Genomic DNA, 27,135 nt, shown 5'->3' with positions numbered 1-27,135 from the left:
ACTGGAACTTTTCAGCTTGAAAAAGAGACGACGCAGGACGGATATGATAGAGAGTTATAAAATCATGACAGCTGTGGAAAAGGAAACAAGGAAGTGTTAATTATTCCTTCTCATAACACAAGAACTTGGTGTCACCACATGAAATTAATAGGCAACAGTTTTAAAACAAACAAAAGGAAGTATTTCTTCATACAATGCACAATCAACCTGTGGAACCCCTTGCCAGGGGATGTTGTGAAGGCCGTGATTATAACAGGGTTCAAAAAAGAGCTAAATAAGTACATGGAGGGTAGATCCATGAATGGCTATTAGCCAGGATGGGCAGGGATGCAAAACCATGCTCTGAAGTGTCCCTAGCCTCTGTTTGCCAGAAGCTGGGAATGGGAGACACTTGATGATTACATGTTCTGTTCATTCCCTCCAAAGCACCTAATATTGGCTACTGTTGGAATACAGAATACTGGGCTCAATGAACCATTGGTTGTTCTTATGTTCTTAAGAGTGACAAGAAATTTTGGAGGAAAACATGGTGAAATTCTCACTCCACTGAAGTCTTGACAAAATTCCCATTGTCTTCAGTAGAGTCAGGATTTGTATATATTTATAGCCAGATGATGTATACTTATATATGCTATAACTGCATATTTTCTGAGACCAAAAATCCCTCTGGGAATCTTTTAATAGTTACATCATTACTCTGTAATCTGTCAATTTCTTAGTAAAATCATTGTTACCGTGAGGTATCAATCCTGGTAGAGAAGGATCAGCTCTGCTTATGTGATATAAACAAAAGTTTTTTTAAAAAAATATAGATTTTCTGGAATTAATGTCTTGTAAAGAGGGTTTTGATGCTTGTATTAGCTGGATGGTAACATTGGAAAAGAGGCTTTATCAAAGGCCTTTTTACTAAAATATTGCACTCTGGATCCTGAACAGATGGCTCAGCTTTAAGCAGAGGCAGAATCAGGTTATTCTGTGGTTTTCATTTTATTACTGCAATGATTTAGAATTCTAACATCTGTTTATTCACCAGTCTGGTAACTAACAGTCTAGCAAAATATGTCTTTCTGAAAATTAGTCCCTTGTATTAAAAATTACTGATTCTTTCTATTAGTTGTGTTTTTCTATGCAAAAATCCAACAATTTGGTAATCTGAAGATTTCTTTGGGATATTTTGCTAAATGTTTCCACCTATGAAAATCGGGTAATTTATTGAAATGTGGTCTTTGGTACGTTGATTTAGGTACCCAGTGTTTGAAATGCTGGTCCGTATTTCTCATGGCCTGATCCAAAACGTCAATGGGAATTAGGCAGCTAGGTGCTTGGAAAATCCCACCAGGCACTTATTTGTATCTTCAGGTGCCTAAATACCTTTATAAATCTGTCTCTTTCTTCTTCTACCCTCCATTGAGCCTTTTGTCCTCTTATTCTGTCAGTCACATCTCTTGCCCAGGCAGTAAGTTATAGACTCAGGGCTTATCTACACGGTGCTTTAGTCTGCACCAGGTGGGTATGCACTTCAGTCCACACTAGTATGTCATGCACTAACTGGCTGTGTGGACCCTACTGACGCATGCTGAAAGTTTCTTAGTGCACATTAATGTAGTCTTGTTTCAAACAGACCTACATTAACATATATTAGGGAACTTTTAGTGCGCACCAACAGTTAATGAACAACATGCTAGTGTGGAGTAACATTTATACCCCATTAGTATAAACTGAAGCGTCATGTGGACCAGCCCACAGCCTCTGGTTTCAACTTTCTTCCACTTCCCTCTTCTTCAGATCACAGTCCTTCAGTCTGTGACCAATTTTTATGTTAAAGGTGTGACAGAAATTGTATTCAGCCCATATTACACTAGCAATTTAATTGTATTACTTGATTAGGTGTATCATCTTGGGGAAATGTACATTATTTTCTGTACAATATCTGTTGTTTCCTACATCCTTCCATCTAGCTCTGGAGGTGTTTTCCAACTTCCTCTATCGAAACATACCATTTCAAATGCCCCCGTGAGTTTTTGCCTGCAATCTAGTCACCCTCAAGTGTCAAAGTGCCAGCATCCCTAGTTTGCATGTCAGTTGTCCTTTTCTGGAGATGTTAATTGAGTTAAATTCAGTCTCTCTCTCTGACAGTATTTGGATAGTTGCCATATATAAGTTATGAATTACTGCCAGATTAAAGTTTATCTGTAAGAGTTGTCTACCTCAAATAGACTATTCACCTAACAGCCTGGAATCAGGTTTATCCTTAAAATATTTGTTGTGATGCTGAAATAATTAAAAAATTGTAATTGAAAATGAAGCAAACAATATTTCTAATACAAATGTTAAGACTTTAGTGGGAAGAGCAGCCTCAGCACAGCCAAAGATCAGAGCACATGCTTCAAAGTGCTTTAGAAACATCCATTAATAAATCTTCCTATGTAATGAATTAAGCCACCCAATGTAAACAGGCAGTTTAGCTCTTTCCAGATCCAGATCTGAACTCCTAAAGCTTGGGGGCTTCAGACTTTGGTGTTCCACTTTAGGCCCCTCTTTAATAACTAAAATGTAAACATCGAATTAAAACTGACCATGGTTATAGAAATATTTTTCAGAAAAGAAATCAATAACTCAATTTACAGTGTTTAAGATTAATTGGACAATTTTTAGTTAAAGATACAAAATACTCTGTCTTCAATAATTTCTTATCTTATCTCCTATCTCCGAACTCTTTCTGTACTCATATCTCAAATATTTCATGTCACTATGATGATGTAATGTATAATGCTTGGCAATAGGGTAAGGATAATTTCCTATGCAAATTATATATTTATGTTCATATAGTCTTTAAAAGTCCTCTACATTTCACCCATGTATCTTAGTTCACATAGACATTCTAATAAGGTTCCTTTTATATATTACAATTTAGGAAATCCTTAACTTTTTAAAAGAATATCCTTAGTTAATTTATCTTAAAATTTCCTTTGCCTTTCATACCTGAACAGTGGCTGTGTGCTTTATTGCTCAATATTTTTGGAATTCCCAACCAATCAGTTACATTAGTTAAATCAATAACAGCAAGGTAATTATGCGTCACTCTGTCCAAAAGTGCTGCATCACCTGTAAGGCTTTTGGCTACAACTGCAGCTGGTATCAGATCTGCCTGAAATGTATTCCAGTATTTAAAAATAATGTTCTTTATTGCTATATCTTTTTGGAATAACTAGTAGGAACAAATATAATGTGGATGATATTTAAATATACCATCATAAGTATTTAATAGAAAATTTCTCTTTATCCTGTTTGCTTTATTAAATGCAGTATTATTAAATGTAGTATTGATTACATTTTATATCCTCATTCTGTAAATCTATCAAACATTTCCTTTGATTCAATTTACAAGTCAATTAAGCTAATACAATTCCATTCAACATGGAAAAATTGACCCACAGGGATATTTCATATATATTCATTGAATATATATTTTTTATATTCATTTTGAATAAAAACTTTCAAAATGTGAAACTGTGGGCCAGATCTGCAGCTGGTGTAGATTGGTGTAGCTTGACTGAGTTAAACAACGCTGCTCCAAGTTACACCAGCTGAGGATCTGGCCTGTATCTTTATCAGGAGGTTGAGTTTACAATAAGTATGAATATCTTTACAAATGTTTAGTGTTATCTGTCTTCTGATTATAAAATCAAAATGTCATGGATAAAACAAACACAGTATTTGAACGTTGTTCAAATAGAAGCTGTTATCTTCCCATAGTTATTTTGTTCCCCTTTGCCCCACATATAGGCTAGCATACAGCAGTTGGGAATATGTTCCTTCCATTGCTGTCCCTTTTACGAATAAGAACATTTCTTCAAAAATAAAATAATTGTGAGTTAATTTAGCCAGACCAAGCAAAAACACTACAGGGAAAATAACTGAAAACATTCACAGGCTCTTTCACTAATATTAGTATATACATTTTAACATATATGTAACAGAAGTTTATTTTTTGCATTTGTTCATAATTCTTTACATAATCCATAATAAGAAAAACCCAGGACTCTTGATGGGGCCTCAGAAAGTCTCTCTGAAATTAAAAATTTCCCCACGGGGTTTCCGGAAAGCATAACATTTTAGAGAGAACAAGGTGTTACTAATGGAAACTCAAGCCTGTTTCCTTTAAAGACTTTTTCAGTAGCCTCACTTTTCTAGTCAGCAGGATTACTACCAATTCATCAGGTTAAGCACATGCATACATCTCTGCAGGCTCAGAGCCTCAGTTGTAAAATCTTTTTCTCTTAATTATTATAGGATTCAGTAGTTAGTTCATCAATGCCTTTGAAATATTGGGCTTGTGTTATGAGATAAACATTGATAAAAAAAATCATTCATTAACAGTTGTAAAAGCCCCATTTAACATCTTTGACAACTGCTAACAATTTTTATTTTGTCAACAATTACAGTATAATTTTCTAATGTATTTAAAGCTCTCTTCTAGAGCCAGTTTATAAGAAGAAAAAAGTCTACATTCCTTTGTCAATGCCTGTACATATAAATTCTCAGAAAATCTGTGAAACTCTTAGTGCTAGGAGGTTTAGATTAAGATTTTTTTCTTAATGATATGCCCTCTAACTTCCTCAGTCTGTGAACCTTGTGTAGTAGTGAGATCAATATTATTATTCCCATGTTACAGGTGAGGAAATCAAGACAGAAGGATGGAGTGATTTGGGCAAGATAACAAAGGGTTCTGTTCTGCCACCTTTCCTTGTGCTGAATTGTACCTTACTCCACAACCAGCCCCCATTAATTTCAGTGGGCTAGATTGTGCCTTGTTTTACATAGCTGCACAGGGGAGTAGGACCCTTCCACTCCCACATAAACATACACAACTTTGAAGCTGCATAGAACCAGTCCAGATAGCAGCTGTAGCACAGCTGAAAGAGCAAAGGACTGCCTGCATGATACTGCCTTATGACTAAGAGGGAAAGAGTATCAGGAAGAGGGCATAAATATGGATCCCCACTGATATGTGCTAGCCAGAAGAGCAGTGTGGGGCATGCAGCGGAGATCCACAAAATTACTTCCCTCTCAAATTAGAGGTGAGTCTGGGCTGAAATTGTGTCCCCACCCCATATTCAGGGCTATGACTAAAAATACAGTTGAGCCTAGTGGATTACTTAGAGGACTGTGACTAAGGGTGGCAGATTTGGGCCCAAAATTAGAGTCGGAATGTGGATTAGAAGGTCGGAGTTTCTTGTTTCAAATCCTATATTTAGATCACTAGACTGTACCTTTATCACAGTCAGCATAAAAATGACTGCTGCCTGCCCCACACCTCTGCCGCTACAGAGTGATGGGATTCCTATTTAATTCTCATATCATCTTTGAGCTTCCCGTGTCCTATTAAACCCCCTAGCCACGCTAAGACCAAATGTCATAACATGTCAGTGCCTCCTAATGGTTCCAACCCTAGAAATGAAAATAAAGGCCGAATTCTGGACATGAAATTTAATCCCCTAGGGGGCAGAATATTGTGCTCCTATTCGATGGCCAAATCAGAGTTCTTCAGCTTTTATACTTTGTGAATGTGGCATTCTGAATAATTAATACTACTGCCTTGTACTATTAGTAATAGAAGTGCTGTCATTTGGTCTGTGTTGTCATTACAAACCAGATAAGGAGAGCTTACCCTGTAGAAAGGAAAGGATTCAGTGGTGAGAATATATTTATCCCAAGTACTTACATTTTTAAATATTTCCCTAGATTTACATTTTATCTAATACAGTCAAAAGACTATACAGTACATGTAAAATGCAAACAAACTGATCTTACTGAAGTACAAATGGTAAGCACTGTCTTACAAGGAAGTTTATGGAGACATCTGTTATGTAGCAGCTCTAAGGAAGAGTAAACTTATATTAGTCCATGACATTTATTGACTCCCCTAGGACTACACCACCACTAACTACAGAAAAGTGCTTTCATACTTGGTTTAGATTAAATAGTTTTGCTCTTCGCTCCCTTTATATACATGATTCCTCAGCTGAGCATGTTAATTAGTCACTTGCTCTTTTTGTATCTGAAACTGAGATAATTATACAGGCCATAAATATAGAATATTTACCTCCTGAGATTCTGTTGCCTCTGATTTTTCACTGAACTGGGTGTACTCAAGTGCTTATCTTCTCACTTTCTGAGAAGGTTTTCAAATCGGTGTTTGCCAGGAACATCAACCATAACTATATGGATTACCTGTTCTAACTCTGTCTCATCATTCCTTAAATAACTTGTTATTGCTATTTAATTTTTGTATCTCATACATTGTAGTCTTCTGTGTCACTTTAAGCATCTTACAGAACTTAAAGAAGAGAAAAAGCTTAAACGTCACAGATCCAAAAGTTCTTAAATCCTTTCTGTGGCTGTGTGTGAAGTTAAAGGCCTGCTGTTGAGTTCCAGGCATCTCTGTTTGAATGACTTTTGAATATGATACAGTTCTATCAGATCTGAGGTTCTGTGCAGCTTATGCCTAGTTAATATCATTGTTCCAGTTTTAATGCAATCCTTTGTTTTCCCAAACAGAGCTATAACACTGGAGAATCAGTTGGTGATCCTTGCATCAGAAGCCACAGATGCAGGAGGTTATTATGTCCAAGCGGTCAATGAAAAAAATGGAGAGAACAAGACGAGTCCATTTCTTTACCTGAGTGTAGCGAGTGAGTATTGAAATCTCACCAGATTTGCTTTGGTATTTGGGTCACTGAAAATGTTCCCAAATATCTGCATACTGCAAAGGTCTGATCCTGAAAGGAGCTAAGCTTCTTCTGGGAGATCTGAAGGGTCGTCAGATCCCAGTAAAATCAGTGGGTACTCAGCACACTACGGGAGCATGGCCAAAGCTTTCAGCCTGCTGATATTATAGGGATATTCTTTTTTTAAAAAAACTTCAGGTATTTATCTATAAGAAAACATAAAATTGTCACTGATATAGCTTGCAGATGGCACAATTGGGGAGTGATAAATAATGAAGACAGGTCACTAATTCAGAACATTCTGGATTACTTGGCAAGGTAGATGCAAGCAAACAGTATGCATGTTAATACGCCTAAATGTAAATGTCTACATCTATGAACAAAGAATGTAGGCCATACTTACACAATGGAGGATTCTGTCATGGGAAGCAGTGACCCTGAAATAGTTTGAAGGTAATGTGGGTAATCAGCTGAACATGAGCTCCCAGTGTGACGCTGTGGCCAAAAGAGCTAATGTGATCCTGGGATGCATACACTGGGGAATTTTGAGTAGCAGTAGAGAAGAGGTTTTTGGCACTGGTGTGATTGCTGCTGGAATACTGTGTCCAGTTCTGGTAGCCTGAATTAGTCCTAATAGACATTCAGTGCAGATAGATTGCACTACATCTCTCATCTTTTGGAACTTTAGATGGCAATTCATTTGTGTATATATATTGTCTGATTTATCCTGTTATTTATTTATCTCATTTGTTTTCCTAGTTAATAAATCCTTAGTTAGTTTACTATAGGATTAACTGCAAGTGTTGTCTTTGGTGTTGGATCTAAAGTACAATTGACCTGGGATAAAGTGACTGGTATCTTGGGGTTGGGAGCGATCCGAATATTTTGTGATTTTTTTTTTTTGGAGTAAAGCTACCATTTACCACAGAGTTATGCTTGCCTGGGTGTCCAGATAGACTGGAATACCCAAGAGGACTGTCTATGACTCCATGGTAAAGGCTGTTATAGTTCTTCAGGAGTTCACATTTGTTACTGGGTTGGTGAAATCTAATTATAGAACATACCACAGTGTGGAATGTCTGCCCTGCTTTTTGACAGTCTGCCCTGAGGTCGGCACTTATGGTCGTGAATCACTCCAGACGGTGTGACAATGCTGTTAGAAGTCAGACACTAGGAAAAGTTTCTAGTTTGTGCTTTTGTGGAGTTTCTAAAGTCTTGGTTCTGAAAAACAGTTCTTTCCATTGTATGCTCAAAAACAAGCCTGTCTTCTGGCTGGCATTTTATTAATGAGCCGTTTCAGGCTAATGAAAATCATGTCCATCTGGGGTCATTATAGGCTTCTCAGGAGGAACACATTTGTTATTATTTTAAAGCACTCAACATTGTGTTAGCATCTAAGATTACAGATAAATTACACCAGAATAATTTACAATCTAATTACCACCTGTGATGCTGAGAAGGGGCAACCAAGCAGTGGGGTGGTAATGAGGAGAAGGAAAGATGGTTGTCACAGTAATATGGTAACACATTTACTCAGCAGAGGTATGCACAGTTAAACAATTTAAAAGGTACCCTTAACAAATATATTCTAAAATAGTCTATCTGATTCGCTTCTTATGGGTGTCTTAGTGAAGAAGGGTGTCAAGATGGGAATAGATCTGAGACGTGACAAAAAGCCAGATCTGGATATATTTGTTAGCAAGTTGGTCACTGGAGTTTTAAATTGCCCCGATGATGGCTGAGATTAACAACAGTTGTTCTGTGTAGGAGTAAGGAGGTAGATTTTTGACAAAACTTACAAAATTTGTTTTAAGTAAACATGATTAGAGATGGCCATTCTGAACTTACATAAAGGGAGAAAATGAAACAAATTTGATAGAAGTGAATGAGCCTCAAGGGAGTTGTAATTAGATAATCATCAAACAGGAGATGGTCCAGAAGGTATGTGCAAAAAATGGTAGCACAGAAATGCTAGACTTCAAAAAGACACATTTTGAGGGAATGCTAATGAGCTGTAGCAAAATGAATGGAAGCAGTGTTCACAAAGCCCATTGCAAAATGTGGAAGATATTTAGGGATTCAGACAGTGATGATTAAGATTAAGATTTTGTCATGGGTATTTTTTAGCAAAAATCACAGACAGGTCACAGCCAATAAATCAAAATTCATGAAAGCCTGTGGCTTGCCCATGACTTTTACTAAAATACCCTGAGGTGGGGGGAGAGGGGAGATTAACAGTGGGTGCCCTACTGGGACTGTCTGATGGCCACTGCTCCAGCCCCGCTGCTGCTCTGGCTCTGGCCGCTGCTCCTGTGGCAGCAACTGCTGCTCCAGCCTGGGCTGCTTCTCCATCCCTGAGGCTGACCCAGCCTGGGGGCTGATCGCTGGCCGCTGCTCCAGTCCTGCTGCTGCTCCTGCATGGGGGCTGACAGCTGCTCCAGTTTGCTATGACAGGCTGAAGCTGAAGAAGTCCTCGAGGCCCGTTAAAGTTCTGGAGTCCGTGACAGAATTGTATCCTTAGTGATCATTCAATCTAAGTGTAAAAATGATGCCACAAGATAGCATCTTTCAGGAAAGGAGTGGGGTGGGAGACAATAACCAGGGGAAAGCAGAAATCAGATTGACTAGGACAGATTAGTCAAGATAATAGTGAGTCAAGTACTAATAAAAACAAGTATCACAGATTAATGGTATGTTGATTGGCAGTTTTTGTATATTATGTTCGTAATAATTTATAGGGTGTGCCATATCCCCATGGTTCAAAACACATAAATAATATTTAATAAGAAATACTTTTTGCACTGTTTATGAGAAGCAGAAGAAAAACAACACTACCCCAGTTGACAGACCCCCTCCATACTCACCCACCCTCTAAACAAGCTCTTAAAAAGATATGGGCCTTTTAATGTTCCTTGAAGGTCATCAGAATAGACTTTGTTCAATCTGTAGAAAAAGAGAATTCTAGAGTCAAGGGCCAGCCACTAAGAATATCCTGGGCAAACCTCCAGTTTTTGAAGTTAATATTTAGGAGCTTTTAGCTGAAGTGTCTCTTCTGATTTCAGTTAATGAAGTGGTGCAAGATAAGAAAAGAGCTGGGCAGAACATGAGCTCTGGAGGGCTTTATGTTGCAGATTAAAGCCAGCATCTTGAATTACGTGTGGAAGCAAATAGAAACCTGGTGTGGTTTCTGGCTAACAGGCATAATATATTATCTGAGGCTAATAGGTGGATAGTTGCATTCTGCACCTGTTGAATATCTAGGAGATTTGTAGGTACAGCCCCAAGTAAAAATCCCATCTAGAAGTTACAAAGACATGAGTGAGGTCCAGGTAGGAAAGCCTATTTGCCAGAAACAATGTTTTAAAAGGCATTTTTTGCCCAGATGTCACCTGAAGTTCTAGGAGCAGCCTACAAACAAAGAGCATCCCCAAATTGCAAACATGTTGGATGAAAGATCGAAAACATATTAAGTAATGAAGCGGGAACTGTCTCTGGCATACTTGCAAGATCCTTCATCCACCCTATCAATATTGCTCAATATATTGTCTCATTTGAGCCTCAACTCACTGTTACCAACACCCTGAGGCTGGCCATACTTTGTTGGCATAGCAACATCTGGATTAGAGGAAAAAGAGGAACAGAGCTTTAATCTACATTGTGATGATAGTGCAGCCCAAATTGCCTCACCATCTGCCCTATTTATTTCACACATGTATTGAACAAAACGGGTGTAAACCAATGGGTAATTTCACCAACTGGAGAAGTCTAAACAAAGCCCAAAAGCTTAAGTCAAGTCCCATTTTCTCAGTTATTGTTTTCCCAACTTTGGACAGCTGGGAAAAGTGCTGAATACCTACCCTCTGGACCGTTTCAAGTGTCAAGTTGATCTCCCAAAAACTGAGGCACCCAAAATAGATATAATTAAAAATATAGCCTACAGGCCCAATACAGCTCCCCATGAAGTCAATGGAAATATTTCTGTTTATTTCAAGGGCAACTGGATCAGGTCCTAGATGACAAAGGAGCAATTTATGAGTTCAGATACCACAGTGATGAGTGCTTTGGAAATATCTATAAATAAATTAAACAGAGAAGGAAGAGAATCGTGGAAATAATGGAAAATGGAGTGGGCATGATGGGCTAGTGACTGCTGGTCTTTTTGACCTGAGGAGCTTTCATAGTCTTATCTCACAAAAGCTGGAGTGAATTATGACTGTGTCCCTCAGACAGCCTGGTGAGAAAACGTCTCTGTTATATGTCAAATGCAACCCAGACCAAGAAGTCATAGATTAGTCAGAAATTTAAAATGCCTTATCTTCAACTGAAAAACCTATTAACTGAACTAAGAAGTCTTGATTTTTATATACTATGTATCCCAGCTTCTGTGTAAATCAAGGAAGAATTTAAGAATTTTGGCTAGTAAAGCCTCAGAGATAGGAGTTCTGAGTTCTGCTACCATTTCTGTCACTTGACTTGCTGTGTAAGTTTGAGTAGGTCATTTAAAGTCTCTGGGGAACGATCCTCAACTGATGTAAATTGGTGACTTCAACGGAGTGGTATGTTGGAGTAAGGACATAGCCCCAGTACGTGGCTGTCGCTATATCAATTTACACTTACTGAGGGGCCTCCCCCATTAGTATAGTGAGTATAATAATAACCAGCAGCCTGACTGGGATGTTGTGAGGCATAATGTTTATAATGCACTGAGTTCCTAAAATGGAAGCACTATACTATTTAGATGGAAGTATTATTTTCATTATAAAAATAACAGTAGCATCTTGCATATGTATGACTTCACCAGTTCACAGCCTGGTCGAGCTCCCCTGAAGGACACTCACCAAGCTGCTGTGTTTGGATCCTCATATTGGGCCCATGGGCTTTTTTTTAAACTCCCCTGTGTCCCAGTAGGCTCCAACCACCATCCCTGGCCTCTTTGGCACACTTCCTGCACAGAGACTCTGTCTGTATCGGTCCAGCCATGCTGCTGTAAGAGCTCTTGTGTATCTGCGTTATGTTGATGGGAGAGAGCTCTCCTGCTGACATCAAAAAAAGCATCTAAACGAGCAGTGGTAGCTATGTCGGTGAGAAAATGTCTTCTGCTGACATAGCACTGTCCACACAAGTGCATATGCCGGCAAAACTTATGTCGCTCAGGGTTGGTTTTTTTTTGCACACCCCAGAGTGTCAAAAGTTTTGCTGGCATAAGTGCTAGTGTAGACAAGGCCTTAAACCAGGGGTGGGCAAACTACGGCCCATCCAAGCTTTTAATCAGGCCCTCCAGCTCAACCAGTGGTTGCGGTGTGGTGGGACCACTCCCCCTCCCAACCCTGCCCATCCCCTCTCCCACCAGGTGGGCCCAGTGGCACTCTGACTGGAGCAACTCCCGGCCCCAAGCAGCACTCCCCCCATACAGCCCTGTCCTTTCCCTCCCTCTCTCCTCTGTATGGCCCACCATACAATTTTTATATGCAGATGTGGCCCTCAGGCCAAAAAGTTTTGCCCACCCCTGCCTTAAACTGTTTGCCTGAGCTCCTTAAACAGTTTGGTGTTCCACTCTGCCTGGTGGACAGAGCCCTAGACTGCCTGCTGCCCTGCCTGGAGGTCCAGGGCCTCAGAGGCAACTAATTTTCCTTTAAGCCGCTTTTACAGAGACAAGGAAGCGAGGGGGCACGGTCTCCCTCTGGGCCTGACACTGAAGGATGGACACAGGTCTCTACAGTGGTAAACAGGAAATTTCTCTGCAGTTTCTACCACTTTCAGATGAAAGTTTTTCAGAGCTTATAATGCTTCTTGATGAAATTGCAGATGTTTCTAGAACCCAAACTTCACGAAAGGCAACTATAAATAACTAAGTTCACAGGAAGGTGTGATCTCACATATGTATTTGGCTGAGGTTTCTACTGTCAGTATATAATAAAATTACAAAAACGATAAGACAGTGCTCTGTTGGTATCACTTCAATAAAATGAGGTTCTGAGAATCCAAGCTATTCTGAGACCTAGCTATTAACCTAACTAGAAAACTATAGATAATAAGAAACACTACACCAATATAGCCCAGTCTTAGAAACTTTAACAAGGTGCAGTATATCATCAATCTCACTCCAAATATTATGAAAAATCAGAAAGAGCATAGCCCCAGTATATAGTGAAAAGGCAAGATTGCAGAAGGTGAGTATAAGTAAGCTGTTCTGACAGCATAGAGACTGCTGCTTGAATTGCTTTTGCAGCGCTAATCATCTGGAACTGCAATTCAGGACCTTACTGCTGGACCTTTTTATTAAGCTGTGAAGAATTGAGGTGCATGTTGCTTCAGTAGATATTTTAGTAAATTAGATATTCTCAAGACATATTCATATTGCTAGGAGATATAGTGTTCTACGGACTTTGACGTCTTTTTCTGATGCAGGCTTTGTAAAAACACAAAACAAGATTGATGAAAATTGTAAAAACCTTGCCAGCTAGCATTTCTGAAGAGTCAAAAGATAATAAAGACAATTACCGTTTAATGAAGATAAATTTCCTCCCTGAGCATTGGGAGTGTAAAAAGGAAACCATTGTGCAATTGATAAGATTGGAATAGTTGGGATCTAAAAATTATACTCCAGGCATGGTTGTAGAGTAATTCATTTAAAATACAAGGATGTCATATTGTCATGCCTAGCTTCCACTTGCAGAAAGAAGGTATTTTAAATAGACCTAATTGTCCCTGGCTGAAACCCATTTGATTATTCAACTAACTGTTATCAAAACACAACATTTAAAAGACAAACAAAATTCAAGTTCAGAACTGCAGGGTACTGATTTTTCACCAAAAGTATTTCAACAATTAAGAAAAGGATCTTATTACAATACAAGATATTTAGGTCATTGTCAGAGTCCATGAAGATCAAACAACTATAAAAGGTTTTTTATGAAATGAGCATAACATTTTAGAAAGTATTTGCAACAAGATAGTTGTGTTCCCCACTTTTTTCACTGCATGTGCAGTTGATGTGATAATATAGAGTTTAAAGCCAGAAAGGCCCAGCTAGTCTGACCTCTTGTATTTCACAGGCCCCCAACACCACCCAGCACCCACAACTGAAATTAGACAAAAGTATTACAGCCCATGAGAGACTAGACTGTTATGTGCTACAGGGAGAGAATAGAAGGGACTGAGATACATCAGTGCTTGAGGCCCCTGCAATGGCAGGAAAATTATTAAGTGAGATATACCCAGATAATCCTGGCAAGTGACCTGCACCCCCACACTGCAGAGGAAGGTGAAAACCCTCCAAACTCACTGCGAATCTGACCTAGGGAAAAAGTCCTTCTCAACCCCACATATAGCAATCAGACCCTAGCATGTGAACAAGAACCAGCAAGCCAAGCACCTCAGAGGAGGAATGTTCGGCACCACCTCAAAGCACTGGCCCACCCCATCCAATGTCCCATCTCCAGCCATGCAAAGCCATCTCTGATGCTTCAGAGGAAGGAGACCAAACACCTCACCCAGAATACATCAGGTGGGGGAATCTCTTCCTGAACTTGCAGGTGGCCAGTGGAAGCCTCTGATGCATGAGCTTTTAGAAACAAAGACACAAATTGGAAGTGAGCCCCATGGCTTCTTTGTCCTGCCCCCTACTATCACAAGCAACCACATCATGCAGTCACATCTCTCTCTTAAAACTAATTAAGTTGTTTGCCCCCACAATGCCTGTTGGGAGTCTGTTCCAGAACTTGAATCGTCTGATGGGTAGAAGCCTTCTGCTAATATCTAGTCTGAATTTGTTCATGGTCAGCTTATACCCATTTGTTCTTGGGCCAACATCATCCTTTAGTTTAGGTAGCTCTTTACCCTCCCTGGTGTTTATCCCCAATGTATTTATATAGAGCAATGAAATCTCTTATCAGCCTGCTTTTTGCTAGGCTAAATAAAACAAACTTCCAGTCTCCACATAGGATAGGCCTTCCATTACCCTTATCAACCTAGTAGTTCTTCCCTGCACTTGTTCCAGTTTGAATTCATCATTCATAGATATGGGTGACCAGAATTCCAAATGAAATCTCACCAGTGCATTGCACAATGGCATTAGTACTTCTGTATCTATTGAAACTACCTTGCATAATACATCCTAGAATCTTATTTGCTTTTTTCACAGCCTTATCACAAACGGTGGCTCATAATCATTTTATGATTGACCGACACACCCAGCTCTCTCTCTTCCTCTATTGCATTCAACTGATGAGATCCCAGTTTATAGAAGAAATTCTTATCATGAGACCCTAAGTGCATGACCTTGCACTTAGTACTATTGAATTTCATCCTATTTCTGTCACTCCTGTCTTCAAAATTGTCCACATTTTTCTATATAACATTCCCATCCTCTTCTATATTGATGATGCCTCACAACTTTGTATCATCAGCAAATTTCATTAGCACACTCCCACTTTTTGTGCCAATATCATTAATAAAATTACTGACTAAGATTGGGCCAAGACTCATCTTTGAGAAACTCCACCAATAACCTCCCTTCAGTCTGATAGTTCACTTTTCGGCACAGTAAGTTGACTTCTCCCCTGTAGCCAGTTCCTTATACACCTTACAATTCCAGTACTAATCTCTGTCTTTTCTAATTTAATACTTTCCCATGTACTACCATGTCAAATGCTTTACTGAAGTCTAAGTATGTTAGTTGTCGCTACTATATTTCCCTTATGTAAAAAAAACCCAAAAACAGTTACTTTGTCACAAAAAGAAATCAGGTTAGTCTAGCATGATCTACCTTTGGTAAACCCTTGTTGCATCACATCACCTCTACCATTTACCTCAATTAATTTAATTATTCTTTCCTTCACAGTTTGTTCTAAAACCTTGCATACTACTGAGGTCAGACTAACAGGTCTGCCTAGATTGCTTAGATTGCCTAGATTATTTTTTGTTCTCTTTCTTAAGTATACAGGTATGACATGAGCTATTTTCCAGTCATATCGTGCTATACTCCACATAGACAGATTTATTACCAACCCCTGCTACCGGACTAGCAATCTCATGTGTCAGTTCTTTCAGTATTCTGGGATGGAAATGATCTGGTCTCCCTGATTTGAACACATTAAGCTGTTTAGGTTTTTCTTCCACGTCAGATATGGTGATTTCTGTTTTTATGCACTCATTTCCATCAGCCATTTTGCCTTCATACCCATGTTCTATATTATCATCCTTACTGAAAACAGAGGCAAAGTATTCATTTCGTTCGGAGCCATACCTAAATTATCTTTTATCACCTTCCCATTCATACTTCATGGCAGCACAAGCTCATCTGTTCTTATTCTCTTTTTTATTTATGTAACTAAAAAATCTCTTATTATTTGTCTTAATTTCCTCGGCAAGAGCTAATTCAGCTTGATTTTTAGCAATTCTCACTTTATTTCTTCATTTTCTAACCTCCAAGATGTAGCTTTCTTTGCTGATCAGTCCCTTCTTCCATTCCTTATAGGCTTTCTTCTTACTTCTAATAACATTTTTGAGGTGGTTGTTCATCCAACAGGGTCTGGAGCCTTTCCTTACAGGTTTTTTTTCCCTTGCTTGGGATGCAGATATTTCTGACATTCTTCCCTCTGTCAGTATTGTTAGGAAGATAAATCATCAGCAGGTCCTGAATAGACGTTTTCTTTTCAGGAAGGAAGTGTTCCTAAACCATAATTTCTCTTATTCACCATCAAAGTTTGCTGCAAGCTACAGGAGAGGATTCACTTTGAGGTTTTAATGTGAAGTAAAGTCAGCAGATGTTGAGGATATAGATGGAGATATTTGAAACATACTGTTGCATGAATTTTTCATAGCTAACTCCAGCAGCTCAGGTGTAGGCAGAAAAAAGGAATGGACCAGAGCCTCCAGAGAACAGACATTTCTATTCTGAGGTCAAGCTCTATAAACTTGTCAAACTGTTTTTAGTCTTTGCCGTGGGAATTTTACATTCACTTAGCCTCCATGGATTAGTTCTGCTGAAATGAAATTAATGCTTTAATAAGACATTTTTGTCTGAAGAAAAGGTACATGGGATGGAAGCTGAGAGGAGAAAATTACATTTTTGAGCAGTGATTGTACTTTGTAAGCCATTGGTTCTGATCAAATGTGAGGAAAGTCCAGTGTAGCCGAACTCTGTGCCATTTTTATTTCTTTCCTGAAAATAATGTCATTTCAGTTCCTCTCCTTATCTTCACAATATTTAAAATGTTTCTTTGTCAAACAGAATTTCCAGGAAGACTATTGTTGTCACTGTTCCATCTTGGGTTCTTGTCAGGCTGGTCATTATGTGCCATTCATTCTGAGAATTAATTGGATACAACTTAAATAAATTTTGCGGGGCTATATCTTTTCTTTAAATCAAATATATATTTACAGTAATTAAAGTTATAACAAAAGGACTCCATTAAAATGTTAAAGATTTAACATTTAAATCACAGAAACAATTATTAAAAGTTGGACTGTAGCTGATCAAAGCTAGAAATTTTAGCTAAGGCTAATGTTATCACTAATTGAACACATTATAGATACCTGGGATATTATATCTGATATGTTGGTATTGCACTACATCAGATGCATTAAATTGGAATAATGGTGTGTGTTCAGGACATAATCATAGAATATTAGGGTTGTCAGAAACCTCAGGAGGTCATCTAGTCCAACCCATTGCTCAAAGTAGGACTAACCTCAGCTAAATCATTCCAGCCAAGGCTTTGTCAAGCCACAGCTTAAAAACCTCTAAAGATGGAGATTCCACCACCTCCCTAGGTAACCCATTCCAGTGCTTCACCACCCTCCTAGTGAAAAACTTTTTCCTAATATCCAACCTAGACCTCCCCCACTGCAACTTGAGACCACTACCATTGAGAACAGCCTAGCTCCATCCTCCCTGGAACCCCCTTTCAGGTAGTTAAAGGCTGCTATCAAATTCCCCCTCATTCTTCTCTTCTGCAGACTAAAAAAGCCTAGTTCCCTCAGCCTCTCCTCATAAGTCTTGTGCTCCAGCCCCCTAATCATTTTTGTTGCCCTCTGCTGGACTCTCTTCAACTTGTCCACATCCTTTTTGTAGTGGGGGGCCCAAAACTGGACACAATACTCCAAATGCAGCTTCACCAATGCCGAATAGAGGGGAATAATCACTTCCCTCGATCTGCTGGCAATGCTCCTACTAATGCAGCCCAATATGCTATTAGCCTTCTTGGCAACCAGGGCACACTGCTGACTCATAGCCAGCTTCTTATCCACTGTTACCCCCAGGTCCTTTTCTGCAGAACTGCTGCCTAGCCTGTCGGTCCCCAGTCTGTAGCTGTGCATGGGATTCTTCCGTCCTAAGTGGAGGACTCTGCATTTGTCCTTGTTGAACCTCATCAGATTTCTTTTGGCCCAATCCTCCAATTTGTCTAGGTCACTCTGTATCCTATCCCTACCTTCCAGGATATCTACCACTCCCTCTAGCTTAGTGTCATCTTCAAACTTGCTGAGGGTGCAATCTACTCCATCCTCTGGATCATTAATGAAGATGTTGAACAAAACCGATTCCAGGACCGACCCCTGGGGCACTCCCGCTTGTGACTGGCTACTAGCTAGACATGGAGCCATTGATCACTACCCATTGAGCCCAATGATCTAACCAGCTGTCCATCCATTTTATAGTCCACTCATCCAACCTATGCTTCTTTAACTTGCTGATAAGAATACTGTGGGAGACTGTATCAAAAGCTTTGGTAAAGTCAAGGTATATCACGTCCACTGCTTTCCCCACATCCTCAGAGCCAGTCACCTCTTCATAGAAGGCAATCAGTAATGGGAACCTTAAACTCCAAATTTCATGACTCCCTTCAGATTGTCACGCCTTTACCACAATATTGTGTGTGTTTCCTTTTCTAATAAGGAAAGCTCCCCTGGTTTTTAACAATGGCTGTATAGAAGAGAAATTATTTATTAAAAAGAATATATCATTACAATATTGAAATAATAAATATTAGCTAATCGTTATCACTGGAAGTTTCATCTCTTCTCTGGCCTTATTTCCTGTCAGTTGCTTTCCTGCAGAATAGAAGGAAAAGTGGCTGTATCCTATATCCCTCTCTTCCTTTGCACTGTTTTGGCAATGTTTCACCTTCTCAGCAGGTTGCATTCCACACATTTCACAACTGCTGTGCTTCCCTGGCCCAGAGTGAAATCATCTCCCCTGCTGATTTGAACTTGAATTCCAGCTGACTTCATGCCTGGATACTGATATTCAAGATTCACATAGCCTGAGGGGGAGGTGTGATTGGACAGCTAGACCAAGGAATGGGGTAATGGGCAGATAAAATTAACTTAATATCTGTCCTGCCAGGTAGCAGCTGCCAGATATTTGGTAAATTTTATCTTATTTTATGATAATTACAGTGTTACTTTTTTTAAAAAGCAAATGTCATTATTTTTGATAGAAAATAATATTTCTGCATTGAAAAAGGCAGGTGACATTTCCTTTGAAGTTTTAAAAAAAACGACCGAAGCCCCAAATCTTTTAAGTTTGAGAGTTTTCAATTTCTAAATCAGCATAATAAATATTTAAAAATCACAAGCTGTGAAATTTTAAATATTTTTTATTTTAAATATTATTACACTGGCAAATGTGTATCAAAATTGCAAGTTTTTAAAAATGACTGCTCTGATCTTGAATTGGGTGAGCCACTCCATGCTTCTCACTGCTTCTGACTACAATATGGAAAATAAGAAGTAGGTGGAAGAAGGAGCAATCCATCCCTTTTCTCCCAGATACAACTAGAACAATCATATAAATAGGGGGCAGATCCTCAGTTCATGTACGTTTTCATAGCTCCATTGACTTCAATGGAGCTATGAAAATTTACACCCATTAGGGATCTGCCCCATAGTGTGCATATATATTACACACATTGCTCAGCCAAAATAACTGGCTTTGATTTTTGAAAATATTTCCCTTATTTTAACATAGGTTTATATAATATATATTAGACTTTGTGTGAATAAATCTATATATCTGTATAATACATATTTATAATATTATCAAGGCTGTCACCTAAATATTTTATTAATATCTGACACATGCAATTAATTTCTCCCTCTCTCTAATCAGTTTTGCTATTGCATTCATTGGCATGATTTGTCTCCCATCTTTGCCACTGCTCTGTAATTGATATGTGAAGATAAGAGATTCTTAGAAGACACAAACAGGGAAAATAGAAAATTGAATTTACCCTGCAATCATTTTATACAATGAGACATACATCAATTATACATGCCATCCAGGGTAATGCTATGTTGTACAAACCATGATGATTTTCTGGAAGACCATCATAACAGCAGTGCCAAAAATCTTTTATATACAGGCTTGTGTCAACATCTTAAAAAGTACAGGCACTTCCAGTGAGATACAGCATATATATTTTTATATCAGTTGGACCTTGAAATATAAGTAAATTCATACTAAACTTGAAGGGTTAATTTTTAAGAATTAAATTAAGAATTAAGAATAAATTAAAAGCATGAAGAGTATATGAATGGGTAGAACAGATGGTTACTTAATAATCTTGAATCTCTACAGACATGGGATAAATTTCCTGTCAGGTAACTCTTAGATAGTCCTGCTCAAAGTACAACTAGCAAAATATGTTTACATTTGGTTCTTAAATATTTGGGTTAGAACACAAAAGCTTAGAGTCTCAACTCTGGCTGAGGAGTGCTTGGCATAATTGAGGAGGGGATAAAAAGATGGCTTTAAGCAACATTTGGCTCCACTGATTGTGGAGCCCTCTGGTTTCCAGCATAAATTAGAGCAGCTTTATTAGAGCCTTTTTCTTGGACAGTGGCTCTGTACCAGTAGCCAGGTTACATGCATAGGAGCTACTTGGGCAGCTCTATGCCACTCAAAAATTCCCTTGTCTAGGGGTACCTTGTGGAGCCTGACTGCAGTTTTAGGGCAGCTTTGTATCACCAGAGTGGTGGAGAACAGCTTTAGAACACTGGAGAACCAAAGCCATTGTCCTTTGTGAAGTTTTATTTTTCATTCTGATAATATTTTTTTCATTTCATTATGCTGATTGGATGTTCAGAAAACCATAAAAGCTGGAAATGGTAACAGGAGATTGGTTACCTCCTATATCCACACTTGTCCATTAATAGTAAAAAAAGATGTATCATAGTACCAAGAAACACACTGTTCTGCTTTCCACTTTGTTCTGCTCTGGATAGATATATTTCAGAGTTAAACACTACTGTAATAAAGCTATTGAGAAATAACTGCTTGTCACCTGGCTTTCCATTTTCTTAACCTTGCTACATAGGTCCAGCTTGCTGCATAGGTCCTTATGGTGTGAGATCTCACAATAAAGCAGGATCAGGCCTGGTTACTACTTAGATAGGAGACTTCCAAGAAACTTCTGTGTGCTGCATAAAGTGATAATGATCATTGAATAGGTGGCATTTTCTTGACTGAGGCCTGGTATGAACTGACAATGTAGGAACGATGGTGCAAGGGTGGGGGATGGGAAGGGACAGCAGTGACAAAGACATAGATTACTGCGGTTCATTGCAAAAATGGGTTTTCAATGTTTCCCTGAGGTGCAGCGCTCGGGGATTGGCTCTCAGCGTTGCACTGGTATCTGGCTGCTCAAAATTTGCAGCTAGCCTATCAGCCTCCACAACCCAACCCACCGGGAACTTTCCCTCTTTGTTTCACACACATTATGGAGCACACAGCAGGCAGAGATAACAGTTGGGATATTGCATTCACTAAGGTCTAACTTAGTGAGCAAACTGCACCATCGGGCCTTTAAGCAGCCAAATGCACATTCCACCACCATTCTGCACTTGCTGAGCCTATTATTGAAACACTCCTTCTCGCTGTCCAGGTGCCCAGTGTAGGGCTTCATTAGCCAGGGGAGCTAAGGGTAGGCAGGATCTCCCAGGATCACTATTGGCATTTCAACATTGCCAATGTTTATTTTTTGGTCAGGAAAGAAAGTGCCCGCCTGCATCTTTTTGACAGACCTGCCCAGACCAGACAACCCCACACTGATGTTGGTGAAGTGTCCCCTGTGATCCACAAGGGCCTGCAACACCTGTGAGAAGTATCCCCTTCAGTTTATATACTCTGTGGCAAGGTGGTCCGGTGCTACGATAGGGATATGCATCCCATCTATCTTTCTCCCCCCCCAGTTTCGGAACCCCTTTGCGGCAAACCTGTCCACTATGTCCTGCACATTTCCCAAAGTCACCACCCTTCTTAGTAGAAGTCTGTTAATGGCTTGTATCACAGCAGCTCCTACGGTGGATTTACCGACTCCGAATTGATTCCCAACTGACTAGTAGCAATCTCGGGTTGCTGGCTTCCACAGAGCAATGGCCACTCGCTTCTCCACTGTCACAGCTGGTCTCAAGTGAGTATTCATGCGTTTCAGGGCTTGGGATAGCTCTGCGCAAAGTTCAAAGAAAATGGCCTTTCGCATATGAAAGTTCTGCAGCCACTGCTCATCATCCCACACCTTCATAACGATGCAATCCCACCAATCAGTGCTTGTTTCCCAAGACCAGAAGTGGTGCTTCACCGACTGAATATGGTGCGCGACAGCATGCTGCAAACGGGAATTGTTTTGATCTATGGCTTGTAGCAGGCAGCTTCAGTAACATCACAATTTTCCATGCTGTGGCTCCTGTCTTGGCCTTCAAAATACTGCAGGATAAGTCGTGAGAAGTTTGTGATGCTCACAATGATTGTGCACAGCTGAGCAGGCGCCAGGCCCCTCCGGCAATGGCGTGCACATGGCAGAGATGGGATTGGAAAAATGGCACGAAAAAATGTTCGTCTGTTTGTTTTAGTCAAGAGGAGAGGAGGTAGGAAGCATGTTGCATCATGCAAGGACGACAACCTTCCCAAAAGACACTGCAGATAGTTGCACTGTGGGATAGCTACCCATGGTGCACTGCTTTGATTACTGACGCAAGCGCAGCTGGTGGGGATGCAAACCCCTGACGCAATGCGTGTGGTGTAGGGATGTAAAAATTTGTTTAATTAAAAATCCGTTTAAATATTATCAAAATAGAACGTTTAAACGGTTAAATGCTAGGGCGGGGAGAGAGCTGTGCTGAGCGTGGCTCCCCATTGCCAAGTGAGAGCTGCCTAGCTGTGGCCCCCTGACACAGTAGCTGGGCAGCTCTCACTCATGGAGAGCTGAGCCGAGCTCAACTGCGGCTCGCCCCCCACGCTGGGCTCCACACTTCCACTGCCCTGCTGCAACTATCCCCACCTCGCCCCACTGGGCTCCATGCCTCCATCCCCCGTTGTAGGGAACCAAGCTCAGCAGCAGCTTGCATCACCCCCCCCCCATCCCCCATGCTGGGCTCTGTGCTTCCTGGCCAGCAAAAGCTGCCCAGCTGTGACTCGCTGCCGTCTGCACTGGGTTCTGCACCTGCCCGCCACTCATGGGGACCCGAGCCCAGATGCAACTTGCCCCCTGCACTGGGCTCCCTGCCTCCCCTCTTTTGCAGGGAGCCAAGCCCACCTGCTTCTCCTCCTCCCTAGTTTAAATGGTAATCAGCTGTTTAAAACGTTTAAACAGCTGATTACCATTTAAACATTTAAACGGTTAACCTTTTATATACCTAACGTGGTGTGATCATGCTCCTCCGACTTTGTAAGTTCGGCAGGTGAAAGTTGACTGAAATTAAATCGACTTTGCTCCACAGTGTAGACATACCTTCAGTCAGTTTTGAAGCAGTACCCTAGAGTGGAGTTAGAAGACATTGGGGTGCTTGAAGATGTCAACTTTTTGATGGGAAATAAAACTAAGATCTTACCCACTTTTGATCATTCAAGTTCTCATGCTAGTTTTTAGAAAATCAGGAGCTATCCTTAATATACTGGACCAATTCCATCTAAAGTATATTATGCCTACCAAAAATCCCTTCTGTAGTTTCAGTTGGCTACTTCATTACTTCACTTCCTAAACATTATGTGCTATTAAATAGCTGTAAGCTTGAATCCCTGAATTGTCTGAATTTTTCCTGTGCAGGAATTGATAACTATGTATAATTCAAGTTTGCAAAATATTTCGGGATCTTTGAAAATCTCTTTATATGCATTAGTAGTAATAATAATAAATGATATATTATTATTAGAATAGAAGAGCCATTAAAACTGAATAACAATATTCCATGCCGACCATTTTCTGGGACTGTATGACTAACAACAAATAATTTAGAACTGTCTGTTTTTCTCAATAACATATGCCCACCCAAATGGTAAACATAAACTGAAAATTTTTAAACTCCCAGAGGAGAGAACTTTATTAAACATGCTTTAGAAGCATTTGTAAAATGTTTTTTATCAATATTTTTATATTTTCACCTCTACCAAAGAGAAAAAGATGTTTTGGTTTATGTTCTTCTAGATTTTTTTATTCTGTGACTTCTAAAAAAGAATAGCTACTGGAGTTCAGCATATCAGTTTATCCCCTTTGGATATTGTCTCCTGATCTTTTGAATGAGGCTTTCTACTAATCCAACCCATTAGAGTATTGTAAGCAGCTAAGATGACTGATTTGAAACATGTCTGTGTAATTTACACAATCTTACAAAATCTAACCTGTCTAAATTGGGAATTTCATCTATCTAAAGTTGCTACTGTGAGACAATGAAAGATGCCTGCACAATTTCAGATCTCATAGATTTCTAAAGGTACACACTAGGAGCTATGTTTGCCTGTAATGTCAAAAATTCCAGAAGCTGTAACGTTTTTTGGTGAAACTTACGGAATACATCATTAATTTAGGACTGCTATTTTAAGGAGAATTAGTCACAATTATTTTCTTGTGATATGAGGCTGCAACAGCTCTACATGATTTTGTAATAAAATAAGATTATATGCTCTCAGTTCTAGGAGTTATAATATGAAACCATATAGGTATCTTGCTCAGCCTTTCAGTGTCTTCATGTCAAAATATAATCATCATGTAATTTCTTACAAATGAAAAGATGTAATTTAAAATGACATGTTCCAAGTATATGAGTAGAGCTCATATGTTCAGTCATCCAAAGTAAACAATTTAGGAGATATTTGACAGCAAATAAGTTGGTTTTCTTTTTAACTACCACTATGTAAGAAAAGTTTGCAGTGTCTTATAAGTGTCTGTCTGACTTGTTTTATGCATATTTATTTCTTAGCAGAGTAGCTCAGTATAATAAGCAGTCACTGAAAAATTCTACAGATGGTGTGTTTTACATATATTAGATAGTTCTATTAATGGAGCTTATGACATAGCTGAGAAACTGTATATTTTGAAAATCTACAGGTTTCCTCTTGCCTTTTTGCCAAATATAATCTGAAAAAAATAAACATGTGGAAGATCAGGGGTTATCACTTTAATCCATTTTCATGTTAAAGTGTTCCTTTTTAATCTTTCATCAATATAAAACATAGAACAGGAAAACTGAATAAGGCTGGAAGGTCTCTTTGTGTTCTGATGCTAGCACCATCATTTTGTCAGCAGAATTATTTGCTGGGAGTATATTATTATTAACTATGTTTATTTACAGTAGTGCTTACAGGCCAACCAAAAATGGGGCCCCAGTGTGCTGGGCACTGTACAGGTATATGTACTCACCTCTAAGTTATATATGTAATGACGTGCAAAAAGGCTATATAAACATATTAAGGTTGCAAGTCAAGCGTTCATATGTTAGGAAATGCCAGATTCAAGGTTGCCCAGGCAACATTAATTCTATCATTTTTGAGTATACAATGCATTATGATACCATCTGTAACTTGATCACATCCTATTTTTTTTCCAACAGTTTATTCAGTTCACAGGATGGCCAGTGCTTAATTAATTAGTAAGGTTTCTGTACTGACTGAAGTTGTTGTCTGTAGAACCCCTACTGAAGCTAAAAGATGTGCAGTAAATGAGACATGGGACTACAAAGAGAGAATGGATGGTCTTGTGGTTAAAGCATTTGATTGCAAACAAAAGGAAAATCATAGAAATGTAGGGCTGCAAGAGACCTTGTGAGGTCATCTAGTCCAGCCCCCTGCTCTGAGGCAGGATCAAGTATACCTTGACCATCCCTGACAGGTGTTCATCCAACCCATTTTTAAAAACCTCCGAAGAGAGGGATTCCACAAACTCCTTTGGTAACCTAGTCCAGTGCTTAACTTATAACTAGAAAGGTTTTCCTAATATTTAACCTGAATCTCCCTTGCTGCAGATTAAGCCCATAACTTCGTGTCCTACCTCAGTGGACATGGAGAACAACTGATCACCGTCCTGTTTCTAATAGCCCTTAACATATTTGAATACTGTTATCAGGTCCCCTCTCAGTCGTCTTTTTTCAAGAGTAAACATGCCCAGTTTTTTTAATATTTCCTCAAAGGTCTAATTATCTAAATATTTTATCATTTTTGTTGCTGTCCTCTGGCCTCTCTTTAATTTGTCCACATCTTTCCTAAAGTATGGCTTTAGGACACAGTATTCATGCTACTGTCTCACCTGTGTGAGTAGAGTAGAACAATTACTTACATATGATACTTTACTTTTGTTAATATGCTCCAGAATCATGTTAGCCTTTTTTGCAACTGTATCACATTGTTGACTCATATTCCATTTGTGGTCTACTATAACCCCAAGATCCTTTTCTGCAATACTACTTCCTAGCCAGTTATTCATCATTTTGTAGTTGTGTATTTGATTTTTCCTTCCCAAGAGAAGTACTTTGCATTTGTCTTTATTGAATTTAATCTTTTTTATTTCAGACCAATTCAATATATTATGGTCATTTTTAATTCTCATCCTTTCCTCTAGCGTAGTTGCAATGACCCTCCCGCGCAAGTTGGTGTCATCTGCAAATTTTATAAGCATGCTCTGCATTCCATTAACCAAGTTATTAATGAAAATATTGAACAGTACCAGACCCATGATAGACTCCTGTGATCCTCACTTGATATGTCCTCCCAGCTGCACACTGAACTGTTTATAATTACTCTTTGAATATGGGCTTTCAACCAGTTATGTACCCACCTTATATAAATTTAATCTAGACCACATTTCTCTAGTTTGCTTATGAGAATGTCATGGGGACTGTGGCGAAAGTCTTATTAGACTCAAGATATATCATATCTACAGCTTCCTCCTGTCCACTAGGTCAATATCCCTGTCTAAGAAGGGAATTTAGATTGGTTTGGCATATTTTGTTCCTGACAAATCCTTGTTGACTACTGCTTATCGTCCTGTTATCCTATAGGTGTTTACTATTGATTTTTTAATAATTTGTTCCAGTATATTTCCAGATATTGAAGTTAGGCTGACTAGTCTGTGATTCCTCAGATCCTCTTTGTTTCCCCTTTTAAAAGAAAGGTATTATGTTTGCCCTTTTC

At 39.2% G+C, this 27,135-nt stretch overlaps 1 protein-coding gene across 1 annotated transcript in view; it reads left to right on the top strand.

Moving 5' to 3' along the window:
• Positions 1 to 27,135, top strand: part of SDK1 (sidekick cell adhesion molecule 1) — a 640,423-nt gene that overhangs the window by 368,303 nt on the left and 244,985 nt on the right. Inside the window, exon 6 of the mRNA XM_067550834.1 lies at positions 6,562 to 6,695. Within this exon, the coding sequence (XP_067406935.1) occupies positions 6,562 to 6,695 (134 nt within the window). The remainder of the gene's footprint in view (positions 1 to 6,561; positions 6,696 to 27,135) is intronic.

The sequence above is a fragment of the Emydura macquarii genome, unplaced genomic scaffold, assembly GCF_026122565.2.
Source record: "Emydura macquarii macquarii isolate MOO-44397 ecotype Brisbane River unplaced genomic scaffold, CSIRO-AGI_Emac_v2 contig_1348, whole genome shotgun sequence".
Classification (NCBI taxonomy): domain Eukaryota; kingdom Metazoa; phylum Chordata; order Testudines; family Chelidae; genus Emydura; species Emydura macquarii.
Note: the sequence above shows the minus strand (reverse complement) of the source record. Positions and strands in the feature narration are given on the sequence as shown.